Raw genomic sequence first — 26366 nt, 5'->3', positions numbered from 1 at the left:
TGAAGTGAAAAATCACTGCTGTATTTCTGATTGGGTTTCATTTGACTTCACTTTCTAACCTCCAGCTCTTACATCCTTCTGCTAGCAATTTGAGATCTTGCACACCCTAGGATGTTCTTCTGATGAGGAATATCTGTGTATGATAATCATATAATCTCTTAGCCAAATTTCCAGTAAGCCAAATAGATGGAGCTGTGTGATGGGGGAGCCTTGCCTAAAGGTATAAACAGTGGTCAAAAATTGCTGTGGAGTTCCTTGTGTATTGAATCTTAAGATATGAATCTCTTCAACCTGCTATGTGCTTTGGCTTACAGGACTGTCACAGCTGCACAAAGTAGCTCTAGCAATACAGTACTGTCAGCCTTACCCTCCCCACCTTCTCCTGGGTTAGCAGGCACAGTGGCCTCACATGCACTGGGACTTCATCCTCTCACTGCCATTTGGTTGGGCTCTGAAAGGAAACCCTGACCTTCATCTTTCATTTTCTGGTCTTCACAGTGATTCTCTTTGCTCTGCAGGAAGAGCTGGTGCCCGGATCGTGGGAACAATGCAGGGTGGAGACACAGAGGAAGATGTAAGTAACCAATCCTGTGTGCTTGCAGAGCTCCTCTGACAATGCTTTAGAACACCTGCCCTCTCCTCAGCTGGAGACACAGATTCTTACCTGTTCACTCTGTGCCATGGGCTCACATTTCCCCTCCTTCAGTTGGCTGCTCTCTCCTTTTCAGCACACACTTTTCCATTGTTCTTTTGCTCTTCAGGTCTCTGCACATTGCTCTGTGCTTTAACCTCAGCCTGCAGTGTGTAAGTCGTGTCACACAGGCTACAGGGATGCTGCTTTGCTGAGCAGATTAACAGGAGGGGATCAGTGCAGTGTAGCAGGAGTTGTATGTGTTGGTGTGAATCCCCTGATTTACTCTGAAATCGTACCTCTTGGAGCCCTCTCAGTGAGCTGTGCTAACATACAGCATCTCAAACACCAGTGCTGCAGCTGATGGGACAGGGATGAGAGCTGAAGTGTGAGCTGGAGCCCTGGACTCCCTGCCTCACAGATACAGCTGTGTCAAAGCTTTGCATCTGGGTAAAGCTGACCTGATGAGCAGATGGCAACTAGGTTTGTAGAGCAGGCACTGTTCTTACTGCTGTGCTTAGCCTCTGGTGTATGAGTGACTTTTTTATGCCTCTGGGCACTCTTAAGTGGCTACACCTGTACTAGAAGATAAAACAGCCTTTGGCCTCAAAGCCAACTGTTCTGATATGGCTTGCAGCCATGCAACAAGCTCTCTATCCCAAAAAGGTGCCTGTATCTAAGCTGACAGCCAGGATCTGTGGGGATGTCCTGATCCCAGGTGATGTTTGAGAAAATGCCAGCTGGCACAGCCCAACCTGTGTTAGGAAGTGGTACAAACACTTAAAAACATGATTGTGAGCTCACGTTAGAGCCAGTACAGCTCATATGGAGCCCTTCTGCCTGACATCCCAGCCAGCACTGCCTGCCAACAAGGAAGGCGTGCTCAGAGTTCAGCCGTCCCTGCACTGCTGGACCATGTTGATCCTCTCAGCTCTGCCTCTCATTCTGTCCATCCTCGCCTTCTCTCAGGAAATGAGCTCACAGACCACACTCTGCTGTTTGCTTCTGCCAGAATGGATCGAGCTAGGGCTGGACACTGCCTTCTGCGTAGTGCTTTATGCCTTTGGCATTTGGACCCATTTCTGGGTAGGCTCAGTGCTGCAGGTGAAGACAGTGCACCCTCAGTCACAGCACTGCCCAACAGTCCTTGACCATGTCCTTGCCAGCTTTGTAACTTCTCCACCCTTTCCATTTCCTTTTTTACCACACACTGTTCCTAGTCCCTTCCCATGTCTCCATCAGCACAGCCCCACGTATCGAGAATGTTTCAGACAGGGTTACCATATGGTGAGCAGCTCTCTGGGCACCTGCCTGTGCTCGACAGTTCAGCCTCAATTTCCCCCATTTCCATTGTAATCTTTTGCCTCCTTCCCTCCTGCTCCCATTCTGGTTACTTCCTTTTTTTTTTCTTTTCTCTTTTATGTTGTATTTTTTCATATTTTTTTTCCTGCTCTGCCTCTCCTGTTCTTCCCACTCTGGTTGCCCAAGGGGGGAGCTGCCCCAGCCCAGCCAGGCAAGCACAGGACCGTCACCAAGGCACAGGTGGGTTCCTCTCCTGCAATTTCTCTTCCACTAGGCATTGGTTCTTTGGCCTCACAGTAGGTATGGCTTTGAAGTTCTGCAAGGCTTTTGATATCGCAGATTAAGCAGAAGTCAGGAAGGGTGTTTGCTGTGAATTGAGTGGAGCAGCCCATGTTGAGTGAAGAGCTGGGAGCTGCTGATGGGAGCACGTTCTGCTCCCAGAGGTGCTGAGCTGTGGGCTTCCATTGGTTTGGAAGAGCCTGCTGCTGCTACCTGGGACAGAACAAAGCTGGAACTGCACCTGTGCAGATGCGTGGCCTTCCTATAGCCCTCAGGTGATTGGGAGGGAGCAGCTGAGTGCTGGCCAGGAGCACCATTGCTTCTGAGCTGCCCAGAATGCCTCACACCTGAGAGCTGAAGTGGTGGTGAACGCTGTGTGCTTTCCTGCAGGAGGAGTCGGGGGATAGTGAGATTGACCTGGATGACGACGAAGATGAGGAGGAGGATGTGGAAGATGACAGCATGGAAATCTCCCCGAGCAAATCCAGCCATCGAGCAAAGAAGCCAGAGCCTCTGGAAGAAAGCGATAATGACTTCTGACCCTTCAGCAGCAGGACCAGGAGGCACCTTGAAATGCTTTGGAGGGCACGTGGGCCAGGAATTAATAGCACCCTGCCACCTGAAAAGTGCTCGTCAGCATCAGTTCAGGAGTTGGTAAATAATGTTCATTAAACTTGAAAATTAAACTTGGATTGCCAGTCTTGTGACTGCAAAGTATGAGCAGTTTATCCATAATGAGAATCACAGTAATGTGGAGTGCTGTTATTTCCATAATTGCATTAGGACTGGCCCTCATGCACTGCAGTGCCAGAAGTCTCACTCCAGTGAGCATCGTGTGCTTGATTTCCCTGCACTTTATTATAACCAAACAGATTTTTTTTTGCCTTAATAAAGCTGGATAAAAGCTGCTCTGGGAACGTGTTCAAATTGATTTTAAAAGTGGCTTAAATAATCTATTTGTCCTAAATGTACCCTTTCCTTCACCAAGGGCTTGTATCTGCAAAGGGCAGTTGGCCTAAGACAGAAGGCTGCAACTGGGAAACCAGTGTAAGGATCCTCAAAGACAGCCTCAGTGCAGCATCTCTCAGGGTTTCAGCTGTGTCCTTGGGAGCTGTTCTCAGGCTTAAGCTGTGCTTGAGTGTCCTCAGAGCAACTGTATGAGGCTGGGCTGTGATTAAATCCATAGGAAATTAGCCCTTTAATTACCCTTTTGCAGCAGACTGAGCTTTAGGCACTCAAATGGCCCCAAAGTTGGGTTGCTATTGCTTCCTTTTGTTCTTCAACCTTTCCCCGTGTTCTGTGGGGACCCGAATCCAAAAATGCATAGAAGTTGACTGATAGGTAATGCTGTTCTCATTTTTTCTGTTGGAGAAAAACATTCCTCCATGTACTGAGAACAGTTGTATTTTCTGTAAGTAATCATTCACCGTTTTTAGCCTGATTTTTCAATAGGAATGAGATTGCCCCTTTGTCTACCCCTCACTAAAGAGCTTTTAGGATGCCTGTCCTGTTTCAGTGAACAGTGATTAAGATCCCGTATATTAAATTCCTGCACACTTTGGGGGGGGAAAAAAAGGGGTTGTTGGGGGGAATGTTTATGAGAGATTCTCCATTTCCTGCTGAGGAACAAGAGGTGTGGGCAGGAGGCAGATGACAAACTGTGGTAGGAGCTGATGTTAGCATGGGGCAGTGGTGGCACTGGGATGTTAGCACAGGCACACAGGCACCCAGTTGGTGCTCTGCTGCTGGCAGAAGTGCTGAGCTTACTGAGGAGGTCAGTGGGTGATACTTGTGCCATCAATGAAAGCAAAAGCTGAAGTTTGTCTGCTGTATCGCCTCTTGTCTTTTAGCTCTGCTTCAGCATCGTGATTTGTCTTTGCAGGAGCAGAAATCAGTGCTTGATTAGATGAGTTTGTTCCAGTGTGTGTTCATCAGAGCAGACAAGAGCTCGGCTGTTCTCCCATCCTTTTTTTTCATGCCAGCAAAGTACTTTGCTTTCCCTCCATCTGAAGAGCGTAAGTCCAACCCCTCTTTTATTGAGCTGAAGGAAGGAACGCACAGCAGTTAGCTGAAAAGCCAGGAGCTCTTCCATCTCTCACATCTCTAACACCCAAAGTAGCTTCTCATCAGCTGAGCTCAGAACTGGAAATGCCCTACCAGGATGTGCCAAAGCTTTACAGGTAAATAGTCCACGACTTCTGTGTAGTAACAGTACGTGTGTGAGTGCTGCGGCGCGCTGGAACGCACACAGCCGTATGGGCTCGAGCTGAGCTGGTGGTTAGGACACCTTTTTGCACCTTTAGTTGTACAGTTAATTGGCATTTGGTACTTCAGCTCAAAGCAGGAAGTTGTCAGTGCTGGGCACCTACTGCAGAGCCGTTAGGGTGATCCTCTGGCAGCCAGCAAGGTGCAAAACGTGCTGACTGCATTCCCTTCTCCCAGGGGCTGAAACGTCCTGGTTTTAGCACCTGTGCTGAAAATACTCTTCCATGTTACTTAGGGAATTTGTTCTGATTCTCCCTGGGTGCTGAAGATGCTTTTGACCTGTGAGGCACATTGCCCACGAGGCTGGGCACAGTGCTGGAGTTCAGAGTGTGGTTTCAGAGCGTGTTTTCTATGCTGTTTTCCTGTACCTTAGGCTGAAATGGAAAGCTGAAGTACTGCATCGTGTGCACAGAGCCAGGGTCTCTTCAGGCAGCACTGCCACCTAGCCTTCAGCACAGCCCCATGGCAGCTTCTTCTACCAGGAATGAGCAGCAGGGCAAGAGCAGCCTGCCCCTAGCACTGCTGGAAAGGAACCCCGTGAGCAATTGCCCCGTTCAGCTCAGGAGTGTTTGCATGCAGCTAGGTGTGTGTAGGTGTGCTCAGACTGATGGATGTATTTCAAATTGGTGTTAACCCTTTATGTCCTGGAGCCCCAGGGTACAGGAGGCAGCTTGGGATTGCCGATTGCTGTTTCCCATTGACATTTTAGGGAACATTTCCCAAACCTTGGGAAATGGGTTTAGGCAGAGCTGGCCCCAAGCCTGTCTGCTCTGAAGTATTGGTGACCGAGGGAGGATTTCAGTGCCATTATTTCCTGTTGGAGAAAGCGAGCCAGCTCCTGAGATGTAACAGTCACACTGGAAGAGGTGTGAGGTCCCCATCCAGGCAGAGGGACACAGGTCTGGTAGTGCACCTCAGTGTCCTGTGTGATCACCCACAACCAACAGAGGAAGGCAGTGCAAAGTGTCTTTTCAGCTAGGATCTCATTTATTTCCAAGCATGTACATATGGCACAGCTCACCCCAGCGTTCCCCCAGGCTCAGCTCACAGAGGTGCTCAGAGCAGCTGCTCACTGCCCTGACTCCACATGTCCAAGTGCGACTCTGGGAGGTGAAGGGAGAGGGGCTGCTGGCTGTGGGGGTCGGGGGGGTTGCACAGAGTGGCTGCTGCTCCAGCTGCGAACCCAGCACCTTCTTGAGAGCCACCACACCTGCCACACACACAGAGGCATCACCTGGCACCTCTGCTTTCGGCAGCCACTTGCTTGGAAGGTGACCCAATGGCAAGAGCAGGGAGCCCAGTGGTCCTCAGCTTGAGGGACAGAACTTTGTCCTGAGGCACTCCTGCACCAGGGTGCACGTGCTGGAGATGGCCCATCTTCATGCAGTGCTGTTCCTCCTGCTCCTTCCTTCCTTCCTCCCAAGGCCTTTCTCAGTGACTGCACTCCTGCGCCTTCAGATCCCTGTCTCCTCCAAGAGGATGTGATGTAGGGCAGCAGTACCAAACACTCGGGAACTGTGTTTGCTCAGCCAAAGCCAACATGTTGTTGTGGGCATGGCAAACCACACAGCTGCACAGGGAGCAGCCCCTGCTCTGCAGGGACAAGGGAACGTCAGCCTTTTCATCTCAGTAGGATTTCAGCAGCATCCTACAGGACTGGGCTGTGTGGCTGCCTGAGGAGGGGCTGCTGTTTCATGCAGTGTTCTGGGCATCCCTAGCAGACCTAGACAGAGAAGGGCTGGCACTGGAGCAGTGTGCTGGGACCAGGCTGGGGTGCTGTAGCATTTGCCTACAACATCTTCAGGTGGGTTGTGAGCAGAGCTCCTGTGCAGTCAGGATGTGCATGGTACAGAACAGCCTGCAGGCACAGCACTGCAGCAGGGGAGGGCTGCTGGCCTATGATGGAGTCGAGTCACCCATGTGCCTGTGGGACCTGCCCTGTAGGATCTGCCCCCTCCTCGCTCCCATTTCCTTTTCATCCATTTATGCAGCCTTGAAGCTCCCCCAGTGCCTGAGTGAACAGGCAAACTGTGCATTCCCCAGCTTCTAACCCTCCTGTGCTGCTGATTCAGAGCCCAGGGACGCAGTAGCAGCTGTGAGCCCCAGTGGGGCCATGCTGAGAGCTGCTGGGCTCTCCCTGCCCCAGCTTCCCCTGGATGGGTGGGCATTGAGCCAAAGGATGTCCTCTGCCCCCCCCGGCCATCTCCTCGCACAGCTGCATGCCCTCACACCACCACCACGCAGTCAGGTGAGTTGGTCCGGATGGCGTCAGAGATCATCTTGGCTCCCGACTGGCCGATACGGTTCCCCTGCAGGCTGGGAGCAGGGAGGAAGAGCGGTTCAGGATCCCCGGTGGGCGTGAGAGAAGCTCCCCAGCCCTGCACCAGCCTCACCATCCAGCTGAGTGCTCACCACCACTTACTTGACGTAGGTGAGGCCGTGGTTGCCCCTCAGCGCGGTGGCGATGCAGATGGCCCCATCCATGCCCAGGGAGTTCTCCTGCAGGCTGCGGTGGGCAGTGGGGTCAGGAGGGCTGGAAGGCTCCTGCCTCTCATCCCTAGGAGCAGGATACTTACTTGAGCCAGCGGAGGCTGCGGTTCACTTTCAGTGCCTTGGCCATTGCCTTGGCCCCTGCCACGCTGATGCAGTTTCCCCTCAAGCTGCAAAGCAAGACAGGCTATCAGGAGGACCCACATCTTCTACAAGGCAGCCCCGGGCCAGCAGGGGGACACAATATGGGAAGCGAGCTGTGCTGAGCCCAGCATGGGGATCTCGGACACCCCAGGGAGCAGCATCACAGTCATGGGTGCTCACTGCCCTGCTGAGCACTTACTCCAGGACCTGCAAGCTGTTGTTGACCATCAAGGCCTCCGCTAGGGCTTGGGCACCGGCTGCACTGATGGAAGCTACCTGGAGACTGCAAGAGAACAGAGTCCTTCAGTGTGTGTCCCCAGGTGGCTGCTGTGTGCTAATTAGACGTGCTAATCAGACCAGCTGCAGTGGCAGGGCTCTGCCACAGCCTGTGCGCTCACTGGAGATCTGCCAGCGTGGTGTTGACCTTCAGTGCAGCAGCCAGGGCGGCCATTCCCTCATCCCCAATGGCGTTCTCCTGCAAGCTGAGACAAGCAAATACTGTGTGTGCCCTGAGCAGATGGGGGCAGGGAAATGGGCAGCAAAGTGCATCAAGAATGGGGTGTGGTGTGTCAGTGTGCTTGGGGGGCCACACACATCCAGCACCCCTAACCAGGGACTGGGGATGGGGACGGGATGGGGCACATGGAGGAGGCAAAGGGCAAAGCTAGCTCCTGGCTGGTGCCCATAGGAGGATGCTGCCCAGAGGTGCTGGAACCTGCCCACCGTATCCATGCTTACTCAAGGCTGACCAGGCTGCCATTGGACTGCAGTGCTTGTGCCAGGGCCACGGCTGCTTGCGTCTGAATGAAGTTCCACTGCAGGCTGCGAGAGGAACAAGGTGTGAAGAGCGTGGCTATGGGATGGCCCAATCCCTCTGTGCTCAGCACCCATTCACCCAGAGCGAACCCCTGTGGGTGCATCCAGGATGGCACAGTCTGTGGGAGAGCAAATCAGGGACACACCAGGTCCGATGGAAACTCACTGGAGGGATGTGAGTGCCCGGTTCTCCTTCATGGCCAAAGCGATGGCCTTGCCGCCTTCATCGTGCAGCAGGTTGGCTGCCAAGCTGGAGGCAGAGAACAGAGGACATCATCACACACAGGTTGGGACAGCCCTGCACAGCAGGCTGGGTGCCCCCCCGGGCCCGTTGGACTTACTCCAGCTTCCTGAGGGTGCAATTGGTGCGCAGGGCATGTGCGATGGCGGGGCCGCCCTCCTTGCTGATGGAATTCTCCCGCAAACTGGGGAAACACCAGGGCTGGGGAGGAGCGTGGGGGGACCGTCTGCTCCCCACCACCCCTTGGCCCCACTCCAGGGCTGCAGCCATGCATTGCAACAGCATTTCCAGCACCATCTGCATTTCTGTTCCCTGCAGTGCTGCCCGCAGTGAAGCAGAAACTGCAGCTTTCCTCATCCCTGCCTAGAAGACAAGCCTGAGAGCTGGCTTTGTGGTGCGGGGCTGTGCACAAAAACTCTGTCCTAAAGCTCTAACTACTACTAGATGCCAAATCTATTAGGAGAGCCTAAGATGTGAGGACGATGGCTGACGTTGGAGGTACCTCAGGGTCCTTCTGCCCCAGCTCTGCCCCAGGAGGACACCCAGAGCAGAGCGCAGCCCCACAGGCAGGCAGTTTTGTGAGAGTTCTGAGGAGGAGACCCTGCAGCACCTGGGCAGCCTGTGCCAGGGCTCCAGCACAGCACAGCAGTGCTGCCTGGTGTTCCCCTGTGCCTTTGGGCTGGCTGTCAGCTGGCTGAAGCTGCCACATGTGCCCCGCTCCCTGGAACTGCTAGTTTTCCCTGCACATCCAGCACATGCGAACACTGTAGGATTATCAGGCTTTTTTCCCAGCCTCCCCCACTGCGATTCATTGTGATGTGGCTGCACTGATACAGTCTCATGGGGAGAAAGTCAAGAGCACAAAGAGCTCTCAGCCATCAGAGGGACCAAAGCTGCTTTCAGCATCTGAAAGCACTTGTGGAAGCAGCCAGGCGCAGCCCTGCTTGCCGAGGAGCTCTGGCATCCCCACATCCTGGTTGCCATGAGGGCTGTGCATTGCAGGAGCCACTATCCGACAGGGTGGCCAGTGGGGCCATCACTTACTTGAGGTCGATGAGTCCCTTGTTGGAGCAGAGAGCTGCTGTCAGCGCACTGACCCCAGCGTTACTGATGGAATTACTCTGCAGACTGACACAGACAGAGGGAGGCATTAGGATGGGACAGCCGAGCCATCGCTGTGGGGCTGTGTTTGGGGTGAGAGGCCGTGTTTCACCGGGGAACTGGCAGCTCCCACAGCGGGGAGCCAAGGCTAAAGGAGCAAATGTGGAAGGGGCAGTGGGGCAGCAGGGCTACCAGGCAGAGAGCTCTCACTCGAGGCTTTGCAGACTGTGATTGACCTTCAGGGCTTCAGCCAAGGCAACCGAGCCGCTGTCTCCTACAGAGTTGCTGGAGAGCCTAAGACATGAGGACAAGAGAGCATTACCGACAGCTGTGTTGCAAGCAGAGCTCCTGCCAGCAGCTTGGGGTCTGCAGCCCTGCCCTGCCCAGGACCCAAGCAGCTTTGTGGGCCTCCCCTTGCTGGGCTTGGCCTCCCTGTTCACTGCCTGGCTCCCTGCTCCCTCCCAGATACGCGAAGCATCTCTGCACCAGGCCCATCCAACAGGCGCTCTGCTGCCATTCCCACCTCCACCTACAGCGGCTGCCCCAAAGCACAGCCCAGAGCCCTGCCAAGGGTTATGCCCGTGGATCCCAGCTGAGCACAGCACTGGAATCACCATCCCTTGGCCCTGTGCTGCCCCGCAGCTCTTACATCAGCTCCTTGAGGCTGCAGTTCTGCGCCAGCGCCTCTGCTAACTTCTTTGCACCGTGGGCACCGATGGAGTTTTTCTGAAGGCTGCAAGGGAGAGGAGCCAGGAGCATCAGCCAGCCCCAGACACAGCTCCATCAGTGGCACATTGTCCCCTCCCTCCCCTGTGCACTGCTCTCAGCTCTGGCAGTGCTCTTCCCCCCTTCGTGCACCCTGAGGACATTTCAGGTTGGGAAATAGGTGCCTGAAGGACTGGTCCACGAGGCTGTGACAGTTTCTTTGCTATCAGGGGTGGCATGGGGACAGTAAACTGGGGAAAAGCACAGGGAGACGTGGCCAAGCCTGAACCAGCACAGGGTCTGCTGGTGGCTGGGGGAGCAGGGGGTCACTCACTGCAGGGTTATCAGCCTGCGGTTGGTCAGCAGAGCCTCAGCCAGGGCCGTGGCACCCTCCTCCTTGATCACGTTGTGCTGCAGGCTGCAAGGAGAGAGCAAACTGCAAGTGAGTGCTGGGCAGGAGGCATCTCTGTAACCACAGCACCCACCTGGACACACACATGCCCAGGACTGGAGCGGTGCTGGGTGAGCAGGATCCCACTGCTGCTGCACTGAGGGGTTCCCAGTTTCACTGTGCACAACAGGGTCTGCTTTCCTGTTGTGCTGCCCTGCATCCCAGTGGTGATTTAAGACCCCTCTGATTGAGGGCTTGAGGTTGTGCCCGGATCCCACAACTCACAACACCAAGATGAGGGCTGTGGACAGCCTGTCCCATGCCTCTTCTCCTGCTGGTGCTGCAGACTTACTTCAGAGAGAGCAGGACTTGGTTTTTTTTCAGTGCATCAGCCAATGCTTTCGCTCCCGACGTGCCAATGGAGTTGCTTCGCAGGCTGAGGCAAGGCAGGGGAGAGAGGAGCAGAAAGGATGAGGTTAGGATGGGGGTAGAGAAGCAAGAGCAGCAGCTATCTGCCTGCTCTGGGATGTCCCAGCAGTTTGCTCCTTCAGCCACAGGGCTGACTTCCCCTCACCCCCAGGCTGGTAGTGCCCAGCTGTCAATCTGATATTATTAACAAGCCCACATGAAGGGACTGTGAGCAGCCAGTGGGTTCTGCTGCCCTGGGACACAGCTGAGTGTCGTTCCCAGCTTGGCCAGGTGGGATTTGGCTCTACAGGGGCTATGTGGTTCAGAAGGGGTAGCACTTACTCCAGTGCTGTCAAGCTCCTGTTCACCATCAGCGACCTGGCCAGTGCTTTGGCACCTTTATTGCAGATCTGATTTTCTGCCAGGCTGTCCAGAAAAAGAAAGCAAGAGTCTGTCATGGGAGAAAGAGGCTCTCACAACCCCTGTGTGTCTGCAAGCAGAGGGCAGCATCAGGTTGGTTTGTGGTACAGCCATGCTTGCAGTCACTTGCAGGTGTGCTCTGCTGGGGTGGGATTGCAGGGACAAGTTGGAGGGTTTCTGAACTTCACATTAATTAATGAAGTGAACAAGGGAGCTGCCCAGATCACAGCACTGGGGACTCTATGCACAGCCACAGACACAGGAGGGGAGATGGGAAATTGGAGACACATCTGCTGGGGCCAACACATCTCCAGGCATCAGCTGGTCTAACCTGAGCCTGGAGTGCCCAGCAGACAGTCACAGCCCCGGGTATCAGAACAAGCAATCTGTGCTTACTACCCAAGTTACAGGTTTAAGAACAGCAAGGAGGCAGGAGGCTGGCTGAAAATAGCTGGGGTGGGTGGCACGGTCAGGGCTTGGGGTGAATCAGCCTGCACAAGGGGTGGGCGCAGGGCTGCTGATGGCAGCTGTGCTGGGGAACCAGCAGACAGCAGGGGTGAAGTGAAGGAGGCTGAGGGGCAGGGCTGTCCTTTTCACCCAGCAGCTGGTGGAAGCCGACTGGGTGGCCCCTTGCCCTGGTTCTGCTCTGCAATTACTCATTCCACCTGGGCCAGGTCCTACCTGAGCCTCTGGATCTGGCAGTCCTTCACGCTCAGCACGCTGCCTAGCAGCTCCATCACGTTGTCCTTAAACTGGTTATTGTCCAGCCTGGAGGAAATGGAAGGAAAGAGCAAAAGCAAAGAGAACAAAAAGTGAGGAAAGAACTATTTGTGACCGCGTGGGGACACAGCTGTCCTGTGACATCTGCCCTTAGGTGGAAAAACTGAGGTGCAGAAGCAGAGTTGACTTCCCCAGGACTGCAGAGCTGTAACAGTGCCATCCCCAGGACATCTTTCTGCTGCTGGGCAGCACTGGTGGGCCCGCATCTCCCACAGGCACCGGGGAGTTTGAGCAACACGTGGAGCAGCCCAGTGTCCCTGCTCGCTTCTCTGTTCCACTGCGACCCACCTGAGGCTGTGGCAGAAGAGGAGCTGGGGGAGCAGGCTCTTGCAGATGTTGTAAGTGAGGCAGTTGGAGAGGTTGGTCTCCTCCACGCAGACGTCAGAGACCTGCAGGAGGTACGCCAGGGCAGAGCAGTTCACTGGCGTGAGCATCCCTGCCAGGCTCTCGTTCTTCATCGCTTCCTCCACAGCCTTAGCAATCTCCGCGTGCTGAATCTCGTGCAGGCAGTGCACGGTGTTCACCGTCTGCGAGGAGATAACGTAGTTTGTGTTGAGGCAGCCCTGCAGGAAGCTGATGGCTTGGTTCCTGTAGCTGTTATGCTCATCCTTCACCAGGAGCCAGCCGGAGAGCAGCTGGTTCACCTGTGGAGAGAGCAGCCCGGAGAGGAACCGCACGAAGATATCGAGCTGCCCGTCTTCAGCCTGCAGCGACCTCTGAACGGCGCTCTTGAAGTGGTTGAGGAAGCCCAGCTTGGGCCAGGACATCCCACTCTCCGTGAAGAGGTCGAATATCGCCCGCTTGGCAGCGGTGTAATAATAAATAGCTGCTAAAAACTCCTGTATGGTTAAGTGGGAGAAATAATAGGCCGTGGAGGATTGCATGTCCTCTTTGAGTAAGAGTCTGCTGCACAAACTGCTGTGCAGCAAGGAGAGGTCTATGCCATACGTCTTCATGTCCTGCTCGTAGAACACGTGCTTCCGTTTGAGCAGCCCATAGAAGGCCAGCCTGCCCAAGCTGCCCATCACTTTCTTGCTGTTGTTCACAGCTTGCTCGATCCTGAGGGTTTCTCTCTGCCTTTCTGGCCAGTCGCTGCTCAAAGCCATTTTAAAATAATAGGAATAGATTTCTGACAAGGTCTTAGGAGCAACTGGCATTTCTTGGGGTTGACCGGCGCTGTTTTTTAGGTAATAACCAATTGAAGAGCCGTAAATCCTGCAAAATCCAGGAACTGTGCACATGATGTGCAAAGATCTGTTAGCCTTGATGTGATGCAGAACCTGGCTGGATAAGTCTCTGTTGTCAAGGAACATCTGGTCCAAGAAGTCTTTCATCTCTGCAGCCCTGAAGCCCCGTATTTCCGTCATGCGGTCTATGAGCCCGCCGGGGATCTGGCTGGCCGCCGCGGGCCGAGAGGTGACCCAGACAGAAGCCTCCTGTAACAGGTTGCCTCGTATGATGTTGGTGATCAGGTTGTCCACTTGAATCTCCTTTTTGGGATCGGTGCAGGCAACCGTGTTGGAAAAATCCAAAGGGGTCTTAAACTCATCCAAGCCGTCGAGGATGAGCAGCGTCCTGGCAGCTCCCGTGGAGATGCAGTTGGGTTCGGTGATGTGGGGGAACGAGGAGCGGATGAGCCTCTCGGCAGAGAGCTTCTCGTAGGTGTTGAGCTCCCGGAAGGTGAGTGGCAGCACGAACATGATGTCCCTGTTGATCAACCCCTTTGTCCAGCGACCAACAAACAGCTTCACCAGCGTGCTTTTGCCGATCCCAGCCACCCCCGTGGTCACAGAGATCCGCGGGGGGATGCTGACCTTGGACAGGGGCAAGAAGAGCTTCTCTAAAGGGATGCTCTTGGATACGTTTTGTAGGCCTTTGGTCATTTCCATCTGCAGGATGTCGTGCTCCTTCTGCTGGATGTCAGTCAAGCCCTCCACTAGCAGCAGGTTTGTGAGGCGCTGGAGGGAACCTATCTCCAAGCTGTTCTCATAGAAGCTTTGGAGGCTCTCCAGATGTTTCTGCACCATCGGTTCTGCACAGAGAGAAATGAAACAGGAGGTAAGGAGAAGAACCACAGATGAGAGATGCAGACACTCCCATGAGGAGGGGAAACCTGATAGACCCTTACCTGGGCAGGAAGGTGCTGGGGATCTGACCAGCCTCACCTTCAGCCTCTGCTCACCCCTATAGGTCCAGAAACCCGTTTAAACTCAGGCCCGAACCTCTAACACCTGTCTGAGCTACATTTAGGAGTGCCTGTCTACAGGTCCATCACATCTGTGCCTGCTGGTCTGGATCCTGACCCATGAACTGTTTTTCCAGCTTGTCCTCAGACCTGCCTCATCACTGTGCACTCACCTGGTGGTCATTGGCCTCTTCATGACTCTGGCTGTCCTTGCTAGCCTTGATCCTGACCTGCGGCTCAACCTCAGCCCTGCCTCATCACCACCCGAACCCCAGCAAGTTATTTATGCTGATAAAAAGTGTGATGTGAAACGGGACTCTGGGGGAGCAGAAGCTGGTGTTTGGGGCTGCCAGCTCCGATTAGGGAGCAGAGATGTCTCAGAGCTAGGGTGTGAGCCCGGAGGCAGCAGATCAGCACTGCTGAGATGTTCTGCTTGCTTTCCCCCCTTCTCAAGCTGCTCAGAGAAGCGTGCCAGAGCGGGCGGGAGGAATAGTCCCTGAGGCCTGGCATGGCCATCTCCGTGTGCATCTCAAGGTGCTCCAGCAAATGCCAGGGCAGGCACGTTGACACCCCACATCCCACCCGTCGTGGGCTGCCTACCATAGACAGTGATGTGGAGGTAAAGCTGGGAATTGGTGGTCTCAATGAAGCTCTGCAGGGACTGGGAGGCATGGCTGCCCTTGCCAGCCAGGATGTCCACCACGGCCCTCACCTGCTCGGGCAGGGAGCTCGCCTCCTGCGCCCGGCCAGCCTCCTCCACTGTGAGGAGGTCCAGCCTCTGCAGGTAGCCGATGATCTCCTCCAGGAACTGTGGTGAGATGGACCTCATCAGCTGCCTCCGGTAGCGACTGATCCAAGCCTCTGCAGGAGAGGAGAGCAGGAGAGCAGCGGCTCGTGCAATCCGTGGGCACGCTGCTCGGCAGCTTTCCATGTCTGTGCTGCTGCCCTGGGCACCACTCACCTTCCATCAGAGGTGTCCCGTGGCATCGGCGGTGCCGGGGAGACGAGCACAGTGTTCACAGCAGTGCAGACTTCAGCCTGCACCCACCACCGTCCCATGGACCGCACGGCAGGCAGCACGTCAGCCCAGGCTCCTGCTGCCACACTCAGCCTTTATCCATCCTGCTGCGGGAACAAGAGGAGAAACACGGTGGGGAGCTGCCTCGAGCTGGCATTGCCCTCCCCACCACCAGCATGCCTGTGCTTGGCTTTGCCCTACGTTGTCCTCTGATGCTAAAATCCACCAGCATTCGTCTTGGCTTCTGGCTCGGGTCAAGCAGGAGATCAGATTGCTGTGTGCTCAGCCAGGGCAGAGCCCATCATGCTGCAGCATCCCTGCCTGCCTGCCCACACCTCGCATCCCACAGGCTTGGTGCCTTCCCCAGCACCACTTTGCAGGTGCCTTTCTCAGGCATGCTGTGGCTGTGCTAACTGCTCATACAGTGACAGCTCCCTGCCATCTGCAGAGCACCTGGCAAGTGTCTGGGTGCCAGCATCATCACCTGCAGGCCAGCAGGACTGCAAACTGAGAATTTCCTTTGTGTTGTAAAGGAAGTTGTGGGGCAGCAGCAGCAGAATGACAGAGGGCCCGTTTCAGTTTCAAAGCTACCTACGTCCAGGGCCAGCATCGCAGCGAGCAGCTTGGTGGCAAACACCACATCCTGTTGCAGAGCTCTGCAGACACTCAATTTCAGCAGCATTGGTGAATCACTACACGGAGCAGCACTTACCTGCTCCCTCTCCCTTCTCTGCTGCAGATGAGTGCCAAACCACTCACCTCTTGCTGGTTTGTAAGTGCATGGCAGCCCTGTGCACCAGGGCTGTGCAGATCCGTGCCATTTCACCCCAAAGTGTGCCAGGCTCTGCCAGGAGGATTGCAGGTGGAGCTGTGTTTGCCCAAACCCACTCCTGAGTAAACTTCAGTGATGCTGCCTTGCCAGCAGGCACAGCAAGCTCTCATTTTCTTTGCTCTAACAAACCTGACCTCTTCCAGAGGAAAAGCATAAATGTCGCTCAGAGCAAGAGAACCTGGTGGAGTTTCTCATCCACGGTACAAAGTGAGGATGCTCGGGGCACCCTCTTTGCAGTCTCTCCCGTTCATCCTCTTGCTAGGAGATCCATGTATGATTTATATGCTCCTCCTCAGCTGCCCAGCTCTGACCCCTGGCTGCAGAGCTCTGCACTCCCCGCTGGTCCCCCTTCCTCAGCTGCCTCTCTTTTCATCCCCCAGGCAGCCCTGTGATCAATTAAGATATTGGCATAAATTAAACAAGCTCAGTGAGAATTCGTTGTGAAATTATCACTCTTTAATGTCTTCTGGTCTCTAACCGGCCTGGAAGCTTCCATTAAATCTTTGCACACAGCAGTCCCTGGGTTTCTCATCTTCACTCTGCACCCAGTAACGTGGCCAAAATGAAAGGGTTTCTGCTGCCTGCAGGCATGTTTCCTTGTCATCCTCCAAAACATGGTTGGCTGGCTGAGAAAAGCCCTTTGATGGCGGAGAACTTGCTCTAAGGCCAGAGGTTATTTAATCATGCCTCCTGGTGCTACATCAAAATGGAATCCTGCTGCTACAAACCAGCAGCCGCGGCTCAGCTCAGCTGAAGGCATCCGACAAAAAGAAGAAAGCAGCAGAAGAAATGATGCAGAGGCAGCATTTTCCTTTTTTTTTCTACTTTCTGTATAAAAGTTTGCCGTGACTGCAGCTCCTGGGCTGGTTCACTCCTGGGGCCCAGGTAGGTGACAGTGATACGTATCTACACGGGCCAGGAAGCTGCAAACAGCTGCAGCAGTGGGGACCCAGCCATGCCGTGGGGCTGCGCTGCCTCCAGAGGGATCCTGCATTGCTGGGGGGTGTCCCAGGAGGGGAACCACCAGACATGGGGCTGTGGGGACACAGGGACCATTGGGGTGAGCGGGGAGGCAATGTGTGGGGATGCTTCTGCTGGCAGTCCGGGGGCACAGCAGTGTGTGTGGAGTGGTTTGCTTGTCTTGCGACAGAAAATTCATTCATCTGAGGATGTCTGGTCAATACCTGTCTGTTCTCTTAGCAGAGCTGAGGCAGTACCTCCTACATCACACCTGGGAGCAGAGGGACACAGCCAAGCAGCCCTACTGCTGCCACATCTCAGTGCCCTGCGTTCTGCGCCTGGCACCAGAACGTGTGAGCAAGACGTGCCTGCTTCTGCTCATCTTTGGCTCTGTGGAGGTACACACCTCTTCCTGAAAGGCCAGTGTGGAACTAAAAAAACTCTCTGAAGGGTTCGTGATGAGGGACGGGGCTGGGATGGTGGCAGCAGGAGGGCGGCTGGAGGTAGCAGCCTCGTGATGCTCTCTGCTGCTCCCGGCTTCCAGGGTCTTCCTCCTGTGATGGGGATGCAGCACCCATCCTGCCCCAGGACGAGGGTGCTGGGTGCCACTTGCTGCTCTGTGCTGGTAGAGGCAGGATGCTGCGTGCCTCATCGAAGCCATAAAACCCTGCAGCTCCAGGCTGCACTGCTCAGCCCCAAACCCTCCTGCAACAGCCATGCTATCAGTGTGCGGTCGTGCTCTCAGCACACCCACCAGAGGTTGGGGCTCCTGCACACACAGCAGGCCTGGTAGAGCCTTCTATGTGTGGTTTGAGTGAGCGAGGTGCAGAGCTGTGCTGCCTGGGGAGCTGCTCCGTGCTGCTGGGAGAGACTGGTGCAGCGCAGAGCCTTTGTAGGCACCAGGCTGCCCACACATGGGAAACAATGGAAAATGGCTGAGCTGCAGTATTTAGGTACGTTACAAAGCTTCTCTTGCAGGGGAGTTGGAGTAGATGACCTTTAAAGGTCCCTTCCAGCTCAAACAATTGTGTGATTCTACAGTTCTATGCCCTCCCATCTTATCACTGCCGCGCTGGGCCTTGCTGGGTGCTCAGTGAGCTGCAGGCAGGATGAGTGCCCTGGGCCCTGCATCGAGCCCTGCATCAAGCCCTGCTGCTCTCATGCTCACCCTCACCCAGGCACAGCAGCAGAGCAGGCAGCCCATCTCCCACCATTTCCTGGTGCATGTCTCAGTGGCATCCTGCTCCTGTGGTCTCGAGGGAGGGTCACATACCCTGTGATACCAGGGACTCACAGCCATAGGAAAAACCAGTGATGAGCTCAAAAGCCAGAAGCAGGAAAGTGCTCCTGCTAAGGTAACACAGGAGGTGCCAGGAACTCTTGCTGTGAGAGTGGAGGTCTCCTCACCAATACATCACTGAGCAGCGCTGGATGCTTCTGTTTTTCCTGCTGCTTAGTTACCGAGCATGGAGGGCAGCTTCCTCAAGAAGCTCAAGAAACGTCCAGGCTGGTGCCTGCAGCCGCTCTCCTGCTGATGGTTTGAGCAAATCCTCAGGCTCGAGGTGGGCTGCCACCTTTCGGCAGAATGGAAAAGAATTCCACTGAAGCAACGAAGCATCTTTGGCATCATACCCAGTGACAGAACCTGCAGACCTGCAGGGGATTCACCCACCTAAGTTTACACATGGCTTTAAGGTGCTGCCTTATTTTAATTTTACTGTTTGGATTTCATGTCATCCAAAACTATTATACCTATAGAATGAGTTTCCTGCCAGCCCTGCACTATGGGAGGACTTTCTCAACAACCAGTGATGTCCTGCAGGGACCTGACCATGGCCCAGGACACTCTTCAGCACATACACATGCACAGCTCATGGAAAAGCAGATCCTCTCCCTGTGAGCAGTCCCTGCTCCTCTTGTCTAGGGGATCTGCTCTCAGGACATCAGCACAAGCACCGAGCACCAGTAGCAAGGTCAGCAAGGCCAGGGTCAGGCAGAGCCCTGACAGGGAGGCAGAGCTCTGGGTGCTGTGCCCTGGGGACAGCAGCCCCAGGCTTTGGTCACAAAGTGCCTGCCCAAAGATGCAGACCCCAAACCTTTAGGGTTTGCAAGCAAGCAAGCTCTCCAGAAAGAAACTTTTCTGCAACGTCGGACATTCTCTGTGCTGTGATCTCCCCAGCCCACCCCAAATGATGCATCTACCCTCAGGTAAGCCTTCCACTCCACGATCGAACCACAGGTGCTGCAACAGTGGTGACAGCAGCCAGCCCCTGCCCTGGCTGTCCCACACCTCCTGGGCTCGTGCTCTGAAGTGCTTACATAAGAGCAGGATTAAGCCTCACACAGCAGCCAGGTGGTACCCGACCCACAGCACAGCACAGCACGCCGGGCACAGCCACACTGCTGAGCCAGTCACCTCTACCTGCCCTGGTGCCTGAGGTTCACACATTGGGTTTGGGCATCCCCATGGGCAAAAAGAGCCTGAGGAGGCACTGGGTGCTGAGCCTTCAGCTTCACTGTCTGCGCCTGAGCTCTGCAGGGACACCTGAGGAGGGACACATGGGTGCAGCTCAGCTTTCAAGTTCTGATCGGGCTTCAAGCCAGCTGCAGGAGCCTTTCTCGCTCTTTGATGCCCTGGGCTCACAAGCAGCATGATGAAATTAAGGATCCTTATCTCATCCTGTTTATGCTATGTAAATAGCATGTTCTATTTACGCTACATTTCTTTGACTGTTTTTGAAGAGGAATGAATTCATCTAAACATCTCTAACATGGGGGCAGAGCCACGCTGCACAAGATGCACTGATTCCATGTACACCCAGCAAACGAGGGAACAGGATTGGTGATGTGGGACAGGTCCCCATCGGTGCCTCAGTGCGTAGGAATGCTCTCTAACCTCCCCATCGCTGGCTGGGAGAAGAGAGCTGGGACATCCTGAACAGCAAAACCGGCACCACAGCAAATGGCTGCCGCAGAGAGGGCTGCAGCATCTTGACCCCACACCGGGCAGCCAGGTGAATGCCTCTGTCCCCACGTACCCCAGGCCTTACCTTGGCGCTGTGACACCTTCTCCAGGTCCCCGTGCAGGGAGGTCATCCTACTGCAGGTGGAAGCATCCCCGAGGCCCCTCCATGGCCCCAGAGCTTCGCACTCCCCTTGCCCAGATGTTGGAGCACGAGGTGCAGGATGGAAGCTGTGCTCCTGCCCCTCTGGGAGCAGCGCCTGGGGAGGTGGGCACCCCGCACGGCACCGTGCCAGCCCCGCTGCTCTCGTCGTTCTCAGCTCTCTCCTCTCCCCTTCCTGCCGTGGGTCTTGCTCTATCTTCCTTCCTGTGGCTGCTGTGTATGCAAATCAAGTGCAGGCCTAGAAAGAAACCCACAGCCACAGCTGCCACAGCTCGGCCGAGCCGTGTCCAAATGAAAACAAACCCCCCAAAAGCAACACCACAGGTCGGCCAGTGATGGCAGAGCCCAGGAGCTGCTGCTGCTCAAAGGCCCTTGCAGCCCTGGGGCATCCCAGTGCCGTGTGCCCTCATGGCCATGTGGACCAATGGTTGTCCAGTGGTTGACCATGAGCCGGCAGGTTGCCCCGGTGGCCAGGAAGGCCAATGGAACCCTGTAGGATATTGCAGAGAGGCCAGCAGGTGAGGGAGGTGCTCTCTGCTCTCCCTGGGGAGTTACACTGCACCTTGGGCTGGGCTTCCCAGTTCCAGGCAGACAGGGAACTGGTGGAGAGAGCCCAATGAAGGGTGCAGAGATGGTGGGCCTGGAGCACATCCTGATGGGGACTGGCTGGGAGCCCTGGGGCTGTTCAGCTGGGGAAGAGAAGGCTGAGGGGGGATCTGATCAGCGCTGGTCAATACCTAAAGGCAGGTCAGGAGGATGGGGCTGGGCTCATTCCAGCGCTGCCCAGTGTCTGGGCAAGGGGCACAAACTGCAGCGCAGGAAATTCCATATGGACAGGAGGAAGGACTTCTTTGAGGGTCCCAGAGCCTGGCACCAGCTGCCCAGAGAGGTTGTGGAGTTTTCTTCTCTGGAAGAGAATATTCAAACTGTTGTATTGAAAGGAGATATTCAAAACCCAACCTGGGCATTTTCCTGTGCAACTTGCTGAAGGGAACCTGCTTTGGTGGGCAGCTCCAGAGGTCCCTTCAGTTGTGATTCCACAGTGTAGTGAGGTTTATCTACTCTATTTTGTGGTGTCTATTTGAAATACTGTGGAATGTGCTCTATGCTGAGCAGCCAGGACACGCTCCAGGCTGGGTCACTGCTCCCTGGGAGCTCTCACACCTTGTTCCATGCCAGCCCCAAGGAGCTGCACATCCCACAGCCTGCCCCAAGTCCCACCAGCAGCTCTGGTAGTGCAGTGTGTGCCCACCAGTGTCAGCTCGTTGCAGCCCTCCTGCTGGACCCCAGATTTTGGGACAGAATCAGAGAACCAGAGAATATCCCAGGTTGGGAGGAACCCACAGGAACCATGGGGTCCAATCGCTGGCTCTGCACACCCAAAGCTAAAAGCACTGAGGGTGAAGGCACACCTAGCACATATAGGACCGAGGACAGCAAGTCAGGGCTCAAGCAGGGCCAATTCCTATGTGCACACAGCATCCAGCCATGCAAAAAGTAACTCTTTCCATTATTCTTTTCCAACTTTCTATACCAGACTTCAGCACTTGCCAAAATAAATAAAGGATGAAATCACTTCTGCCAAGATTTGCTTAAACTTTAAGGAAACGTACTGCGAGCTGAACCAAAAGCATCCACTTGGTCAAATGTCTGAAAAAGCTTAGAGAACGTCTTCGGAGCTGAAGGTACTGCCGGGAGGGGACGAGCAGAGCCGAGCGGAGCCGAAGGCGGCGCAGCCGAGGCGAACAGAGCCGAACGGAGCCGAAAGGAGCCGAACGGAGCCCAGCCGAGCCGAGGCGAACGGAGCCGAAAGGAGCCGAACGCAGCCCAGCCGAGCCGAGCCGAGCCGAACGGAGCCGAAAGCAGCCCAGCCGAGCCGAACGGAGCCGAATGTATCCGGGCGGAGCCGAACGAAAGCATCAGGGCGTGAGCCAGGCGGAGCCGATCGCATCGAGCCGATCGGTGTTCGAGGTGCGCATCCCGCCGAGCCTCGCTGTCCGTGCCCGGAGCAGCGCCGCCGAGGAAGGCTCGGTCGCACACGGGCTGCGGTTCTCGCCCCGCAGCTCACCATGGCCGCCGAGAAGCTGATCGTGGTGTTCGGAGCCACCGGTGAGTGCGGGGCCGGGGCTGCGGTTCGGCTCCTCGCTGCGCGGCTCCTCACTGCGCGGCTCTCCCCGCAGGGGCGCAGGGCGGCTCGGTGGCGCGGGCGCTGCTGGAGGACGGCGCGTTCGTGGTGCGCGCGGTGACCCGCAGCCCCGGCAGGAAGGAGGCGGTGGAGCTGCGGCGACGGGGCGCACAGCTGGTGCGGGCGGACCAGGACGATGAGCGGACTCTGGAGGAAGCCCTGGAGGGCGCGTACGGAGCCTTCGTTGTGACCAACTTCTGGGAGCACTGCAGCAAGGAGAAGGAAATCGCGCAGGTACCGGCGTGCTTTAACAAGGGCTGGGAGAGCGGTGCAGCCTTGCCGTGGTGTGGGCTTCCGGGCTGGGAAAGAGATGAGGGCTCATGAAGGAATCGGGTCCCGGTCTGTGCAAGGCTGGGCTCTCCTCTGTTTCCTCGTAGCTGTGGCTCCAAGATCTGGTGCCATCAGATCTGGTGCAGCTGGATGCCACAAGATTTGGTACATAGTTGTGCCCAGGGGTGGGCAGGCTGCCTCCAGAGCCTCCCCGTGCTGAGCCGCAGCTGTCTGTGCTCTGCTGCACTTGCAGCACTGGGGCCAAAACGTGCTGTAGAATCAGAAATCCCAAAGCCTTTCCCAATGGGAGGAATTCACCCCATGGCAGGCTTCTGGTTTTGGAAGATAAGATTTGCTAGGGCAGGTTCTCAGGGCTGGTGTTTGCGTGCTTGCTGGAGGAGCTCAGAGGTTCCTGCTCCTCATGGTGCAGGGTGATGTTAGCAGAGGACTGAGCTCCACCTGGCCAGGCTGGTGGCCATGCTCAGGCCTGTGTCCAGCTGCCAGCTCAGGTGCTGAGGAGCTTGCACAGCTGGTGTATTGGGCACTGCCCTCCTGCCCGGTGCAACGGAGAGCAAAGAGGTGTGTGGGGATGAGAGCCTGTGTGTGTGCCAAGGGAGCCGTGCCCCTCCTCATGGCTCTGTGGCTTCATGCAGGGGAAGCGTCTTGCTGACCTGTCGAAGCGCCTGGGTTTGCAGCACGTGGTGTACAGCGGCCTGGAGAACGTGAAGCAGCTGACCAAGGGCCACCTGGAGGTGCTCCACTTCGATGGCAAAGGAGTGGTGGAGGAATATTTCCGTGCAGTCAATGTGCCCACCACGACCGTCCGACTGCCGTTCTACTTTGAGAATTTCCTCTCCAGCTTCAAACCCCAGAAGGCCCCGCAGGGAAACAAGTTTTTACTGGGTAAGATGGGACCGCTAGCTCTGCAGCTCACGATCTCTAGTGCTTCCAGTGTGCACCACGCTCCCTGGGCTGGAGAAACTGTCCCTCCTGTGGGCTTCTCCGCAGTGAGCAGCGTGACCATAACCCTGTGTGCTTCTGCCCCCGCTGGCTGGGGATTTACCCAAGGTAGTGGTCCAGCCCTGCATGGAAGCTGAAAATCTGAGCACCAGTATGTGCCACAGTGTCTTATTGGCTGGTGTTTTGCTAGGGTACTCAGAGCACCACTGCAGACTGATGAGGAGCAGAAAGGGGCATGTCCTGGTTTGACAGCAGCAAGTTGCGGCTGCTTTGCGGTCCTTTGGGCCTGTTTGGAGGTCTGCAAGAAGATAGTGAGACCTCAGTGCTGTGTGAGGAGCTGGGGGCTTCTCTGCAGGTCCCAGGGTGTCGTGGAATACCCCAGCACCCTGTGCTGTGACCTGTGGAGGTCGGAGGGCAGACTGCACTAACAGGCAAGTCCCGATGCTGCTCTGGCTGTAGGGACAATGATCTCCTTGCTCAGCCCAGCGGGTGCATCTGTGGTTTGGAATGCCAATGCATTGGCTTTTCCTCACCTTGTGTTCAGAGGCTGGGTGCCAAAATCTCAGGCTGTGTATCCTGGGCTCCCTGGCACTGCTCTGACTGGGATCAATCTCTCCCTTACAGGACTGCCCATGGGGGACACCCCCATGGATGGGATGGCGGTGGAGGATTTGGGGCCCGTTGTGCTCAGCCTGCTGAAGTCCCCAGAGCAGTACATAGGCCAAGTGATCGGGCTCAGCACTGGCAAGCTTACTGTGGCAGAGTATGCTGCTGCCTTCTCCCAGCAGACAGGCAAGACCGTGGAAGACTCCAAGGTAGGAAGTGTCCCTCAGCGTGTTTGGTGCTCTCGAGGTGGAGGGAAGCTGGATCACAGCCCTGCAGCCTGCCTTGAAGGAGGGGCTGGAGCAGTGGGTGGATGATCCCCTGCCTTTTCAGCAGTGGGGTGCTCTGTGTCTGTGCAGCCGGGCTGCTGCTGGTGGACGTGGTGGTGGTGTAGGAGCACACTCAGCCTCTCCTGTTGGCGTGGAATGGCGTGGGCTCTGGCTGAGGGTCTGAGCATGGACAGCTGCAGCAAATTGCTGCCCCTGCCCTGGCACAGCTGCAGCTCCTCGCCTGTGGCAGCATCAAGAGCTGCTGGGGTGGAGGGCCCTTACAGCCCCCTGTATGGGTTTGTTACAGCCCACTGCTCAGTCCAGGATATGCCCTGCTGTCCATGTGCTGCTAGGAATGTGTGCTAGGGCTGAAACTGCCCTGTCATTGTGATGACTCGTTTGTGGGCAGGTTTTGCTTGACTGTGGGATAACAGAGGTGTGAGGTCTCCAGGCACTGCCCCCGTAGGGTGATTGTTACTGGCGCTGGGCACTTAGAAAAAAGGTATTTGCTTGCCCATCCCTTCAGCACCTCTTAGCCCAAAGCCTCTGTTTTGCACTGTCATGGTGACTCTCAGTGCCTCTTGAGCTTTCTTTTATTTCTTTGTGCTTTAGTTGTGCTGCTGTGCTTGAGCAGCTGTTAAAACAGGCAGGTTATGCAGCAGCTTTCTGCTTGGAGGACAGAACACCTCAGATGCTCTTTGTAGATTCTCCTCTCCCTGGGACAGACGAGCAGCCCTTTTGTTCCCAGGCCACCTAAAGGCTTCAGCACAGTGCAGAAACAGTGATTCGGGCAGGGACAGCATGTCCTGTGGGACCAGTTGGCAGCCTGAGGTGCTTGGGCTCTCCCCAGATACCCCAAGCAATGTTTCTAGAGGGGCTCAGCCATGGCCTTGGGGCAGGAAGGAGCTCCTGGTGGCTGCACTGACACCCAGCCCTGACTGGCTGTGCTGGCACTGAGCAGGTTGGGCTCTGTGACGCTGCCTTGCCGAATGGTTGTGGGTTTGGGAGGCAGCTGGGGCACGTGGAAAGTGCCTGAGCATCTGTGCTGCATGATTTCCCCTACACACACCCCTTCTTCTGCCCACAGAGCTGCCGTTTGCTTTATACAAACTTAACTAAATGGACTTGCTGAGCAGCAGATCCCCCCTCTCCAGTGTAAATTAACGCAGTCCTCTTCAGCTTCCCTGCATGGTGTAAGGGAAAGGCCACAGCAGACTCTGTCTTACAGAGACTGTTTTTGCTCAATTCTCTTTGCAGATCACCCCAGAGGAGTACGAGAAACTTGGCTTCCCTGGAGCGAAGGAGCTGGCTGAAATGTTCCGTTTCTATGCCCTGAAGCCAGACCGCAGTGTGGAGCTGACCATGAAACTCAACCCCAAGGCCCGCACCTTCCAACAGTGGCTGGCAGACAACAAGGCTGCTTTCTGACCTTTTGTTCTCCAGCCATAGCAGGATCCTGGCCGTGAGCCATGCAGCTGACTCTTAGTGCTTGGGGGCTGCCCCACAGGAGCAGCGTGCTGATGGGAGAGGTGGGAAGAGCTGTGCTGCACCTGTAGCCACCCTGCTTGGTGGAGACTGCTTCCAGACAGGTGGGAGAAGCACTACTTTACACGCTATCTTCAGGGAGGTGTTCAGTGATTTGGGGTGTTTTCCTGTCTATGGGGCGGTGGCTTAATTTCTCAGGATCACTTTTCCTAGGCAGCTCTAAGCACAGCGTGGTGCACTCAAATGTCAGCAGCTCTATGCCCAGAAAAGCAGTGCCTTCTCTTAGACATTCCAGGTACCCAAAAGCAGCTCTGATTTCTCCTTGGACCGCGTTCAGGCACCACAGGTGAGCCGGCAGGCATAGCAGCACACTTGCAGAGATGGTGCCCTGTGTTAGCATCACCCTGGCAAAGAGGTGTCCTTAGCCTCGCTGCCAGCACTGAGGGTACTGTGCTGTGTAACCCAGCAGCTGTGCTGCCAGGCTCCTGCCGACAGCCGAAT

General features: G+C 55.6%; 3 protein-coding genes across 9 annotated transcripts in view; 2 read left to right on the top strand and 1 right to left on the bottom strand.

Moving 5' to 3' along the window:
- The window catches only part of CLUAP1 (clusterin associated protein 1), a 55640-nt gene extending 52520 nt beyond the window's left edge, over positions 1-3120 (top strand). For 2 of the 5 annotated variants that reach the window (XM_042864760.1, XM_042864759.1), the window contains 3 exons: positions 519-574; positions 2120-2173; positions 2603-3120. In XM_042864760.1, the coding sequence (XP_042720694.1) occupies positions 519-574; positions 2120-2173; positions 2603-2752 (260 nt within the window). In that variant the 3' untranslated portion in view covers positions 2753-3120. The other 3 variants (XM_042864762.1, XM_042864761.1, XM_042864763.1) reach the window with 2 other exon arrangements.
- A 2323-nt stretch (positions 3121-5443) lies between these two features.
- On the bottom strand, positions 5444-20234 carry NLRC3 (NLR family CARD domain containing 3). 3 transcript variants are annotated; one of them, XM_042864640.1, is made up of 19 exons: positions 20019-20234; positions 15120-15283; positions 14871-15019; positions 12262-14005; positions 11875-11961; positions 11116-11199; positions 10718-10801; positions 10309-10392; positions 9919-10002; positions 9480-9563; positions 9213-9296; positions 8269-8352; positions 8094-8177; positions 7850-7933; positions 7510-7593; positions 7311-7394; positions 7054-7137; positions 6900-6983; positions 5444-6793 (listed from the first exon to the last, which is right to left on the bottom strand). In XM_042864640.1, the coding sequence occupies exons 2-19, from the start codon at positions 15215-15217 to the stop codon at positions 6703-6705; spliced, it is 3261 nt and encodes a 1086-aa protein (XP_042720574.1). In that variant the 5' UTR covers positions 15218-15283; positions 20019-20234; the 3' UTR covers positions 5444-6702. The 3 variants fall into 3 exon arrangements, with proteins under 3 accessions (XP_042720574.1, XP_042720575.1, XP_042720573.1); XM_042864641.1 differs by having other exon boundaries at positions 15120-15280; XM_042864639.1 differs by lacking the exon at positions 20019-20234 and having other exon boundaries at positions 14759-15019; positions 15120-15206.
- Positions 20235-22162: 1928 nt separating this feature from the next.
- On the top strand, positions 22163-26228 carry NMRAL1 (NmrA like redox sensor 1). The gene is made up of 5 exons (XM_042864458.1): positions 22163-22202; positions 22274-22512; positions 23202-23451; positions 24133-24323; positions 25638-26228. Exons 1-5 carry the CDS (start codon positions 22163-22165, stop codon positions 25806-25808), a joined length of 891 nt encoding a protein of 296 aa, XP_042720392.1. The 3' UTR covers positions 25809-26228.
- The last annotated feature ends 138 nt before the right edge of the window (positions 26229-26366 follow it).

The sequence above is a fragment of the Lagopus leucura genome, unplaced genomic scaffold, assembly GCF_019238085.1.
Source record: "Lagopus leucura isolate 7727_CA_CO unplaced genomic scaffold, USGS_WTPT01 Super-Scaffold_760, whole genome shotgun sequence".
In the NCBI taxonomy this organism is placed as follows: Eukaryota; Metazoa; Chordata; class Aves; order Galliformes; family Phasianidae; genus Lagopus; species Lagopus leucura.
The sequence above is the reverse complement of the archived record's forward strand: the minus strand, read 5'-3'. Positions and strand labels throughout refer to the sequence as shown.

Bases quoted from the DNA above. Each gene is read 5' to 3' on its own strand.
- NLRC3 (XM_042864639.1), bottom strand. The intron at 9,564-9,918 runs GTAAGAGCTGCG...CTCATGTCTTAG, and splicing joins TGCAGCCTCAAGGAGCTGAT to GCTCTCCAGCAACTCTGTAG. The intron at 8,353-9,212 runs GTAAGTGATGGC...GTGTTTCCCCAG, and splicing joins AAGGGACTCATCGACCTCAA to TTTGCGGGAGAATTCCATCA.
- NMRAL1 (XM_042864458.1), top strand. From the start codon at position 22,163: ATGGCCGCCGAGAAGCTGATCGTGGTGTTCGGAGCCACCG. The intron at 22,203-22,273 runs GTGAGTGCGGGG...CTCTCCCCGCAG, and splicing joins CGTGGTGTTCGGAGCCACCG to GGGCGCAGGGCGGCTCGGTG. The intron at 24,324-25,637 runs GTAGGAAGTGTC...TTCTCTTTGCAG, and splicing joins AGACCGTGGAAGACTCCAAG to ATCACCCCAGAGGAGTACGA.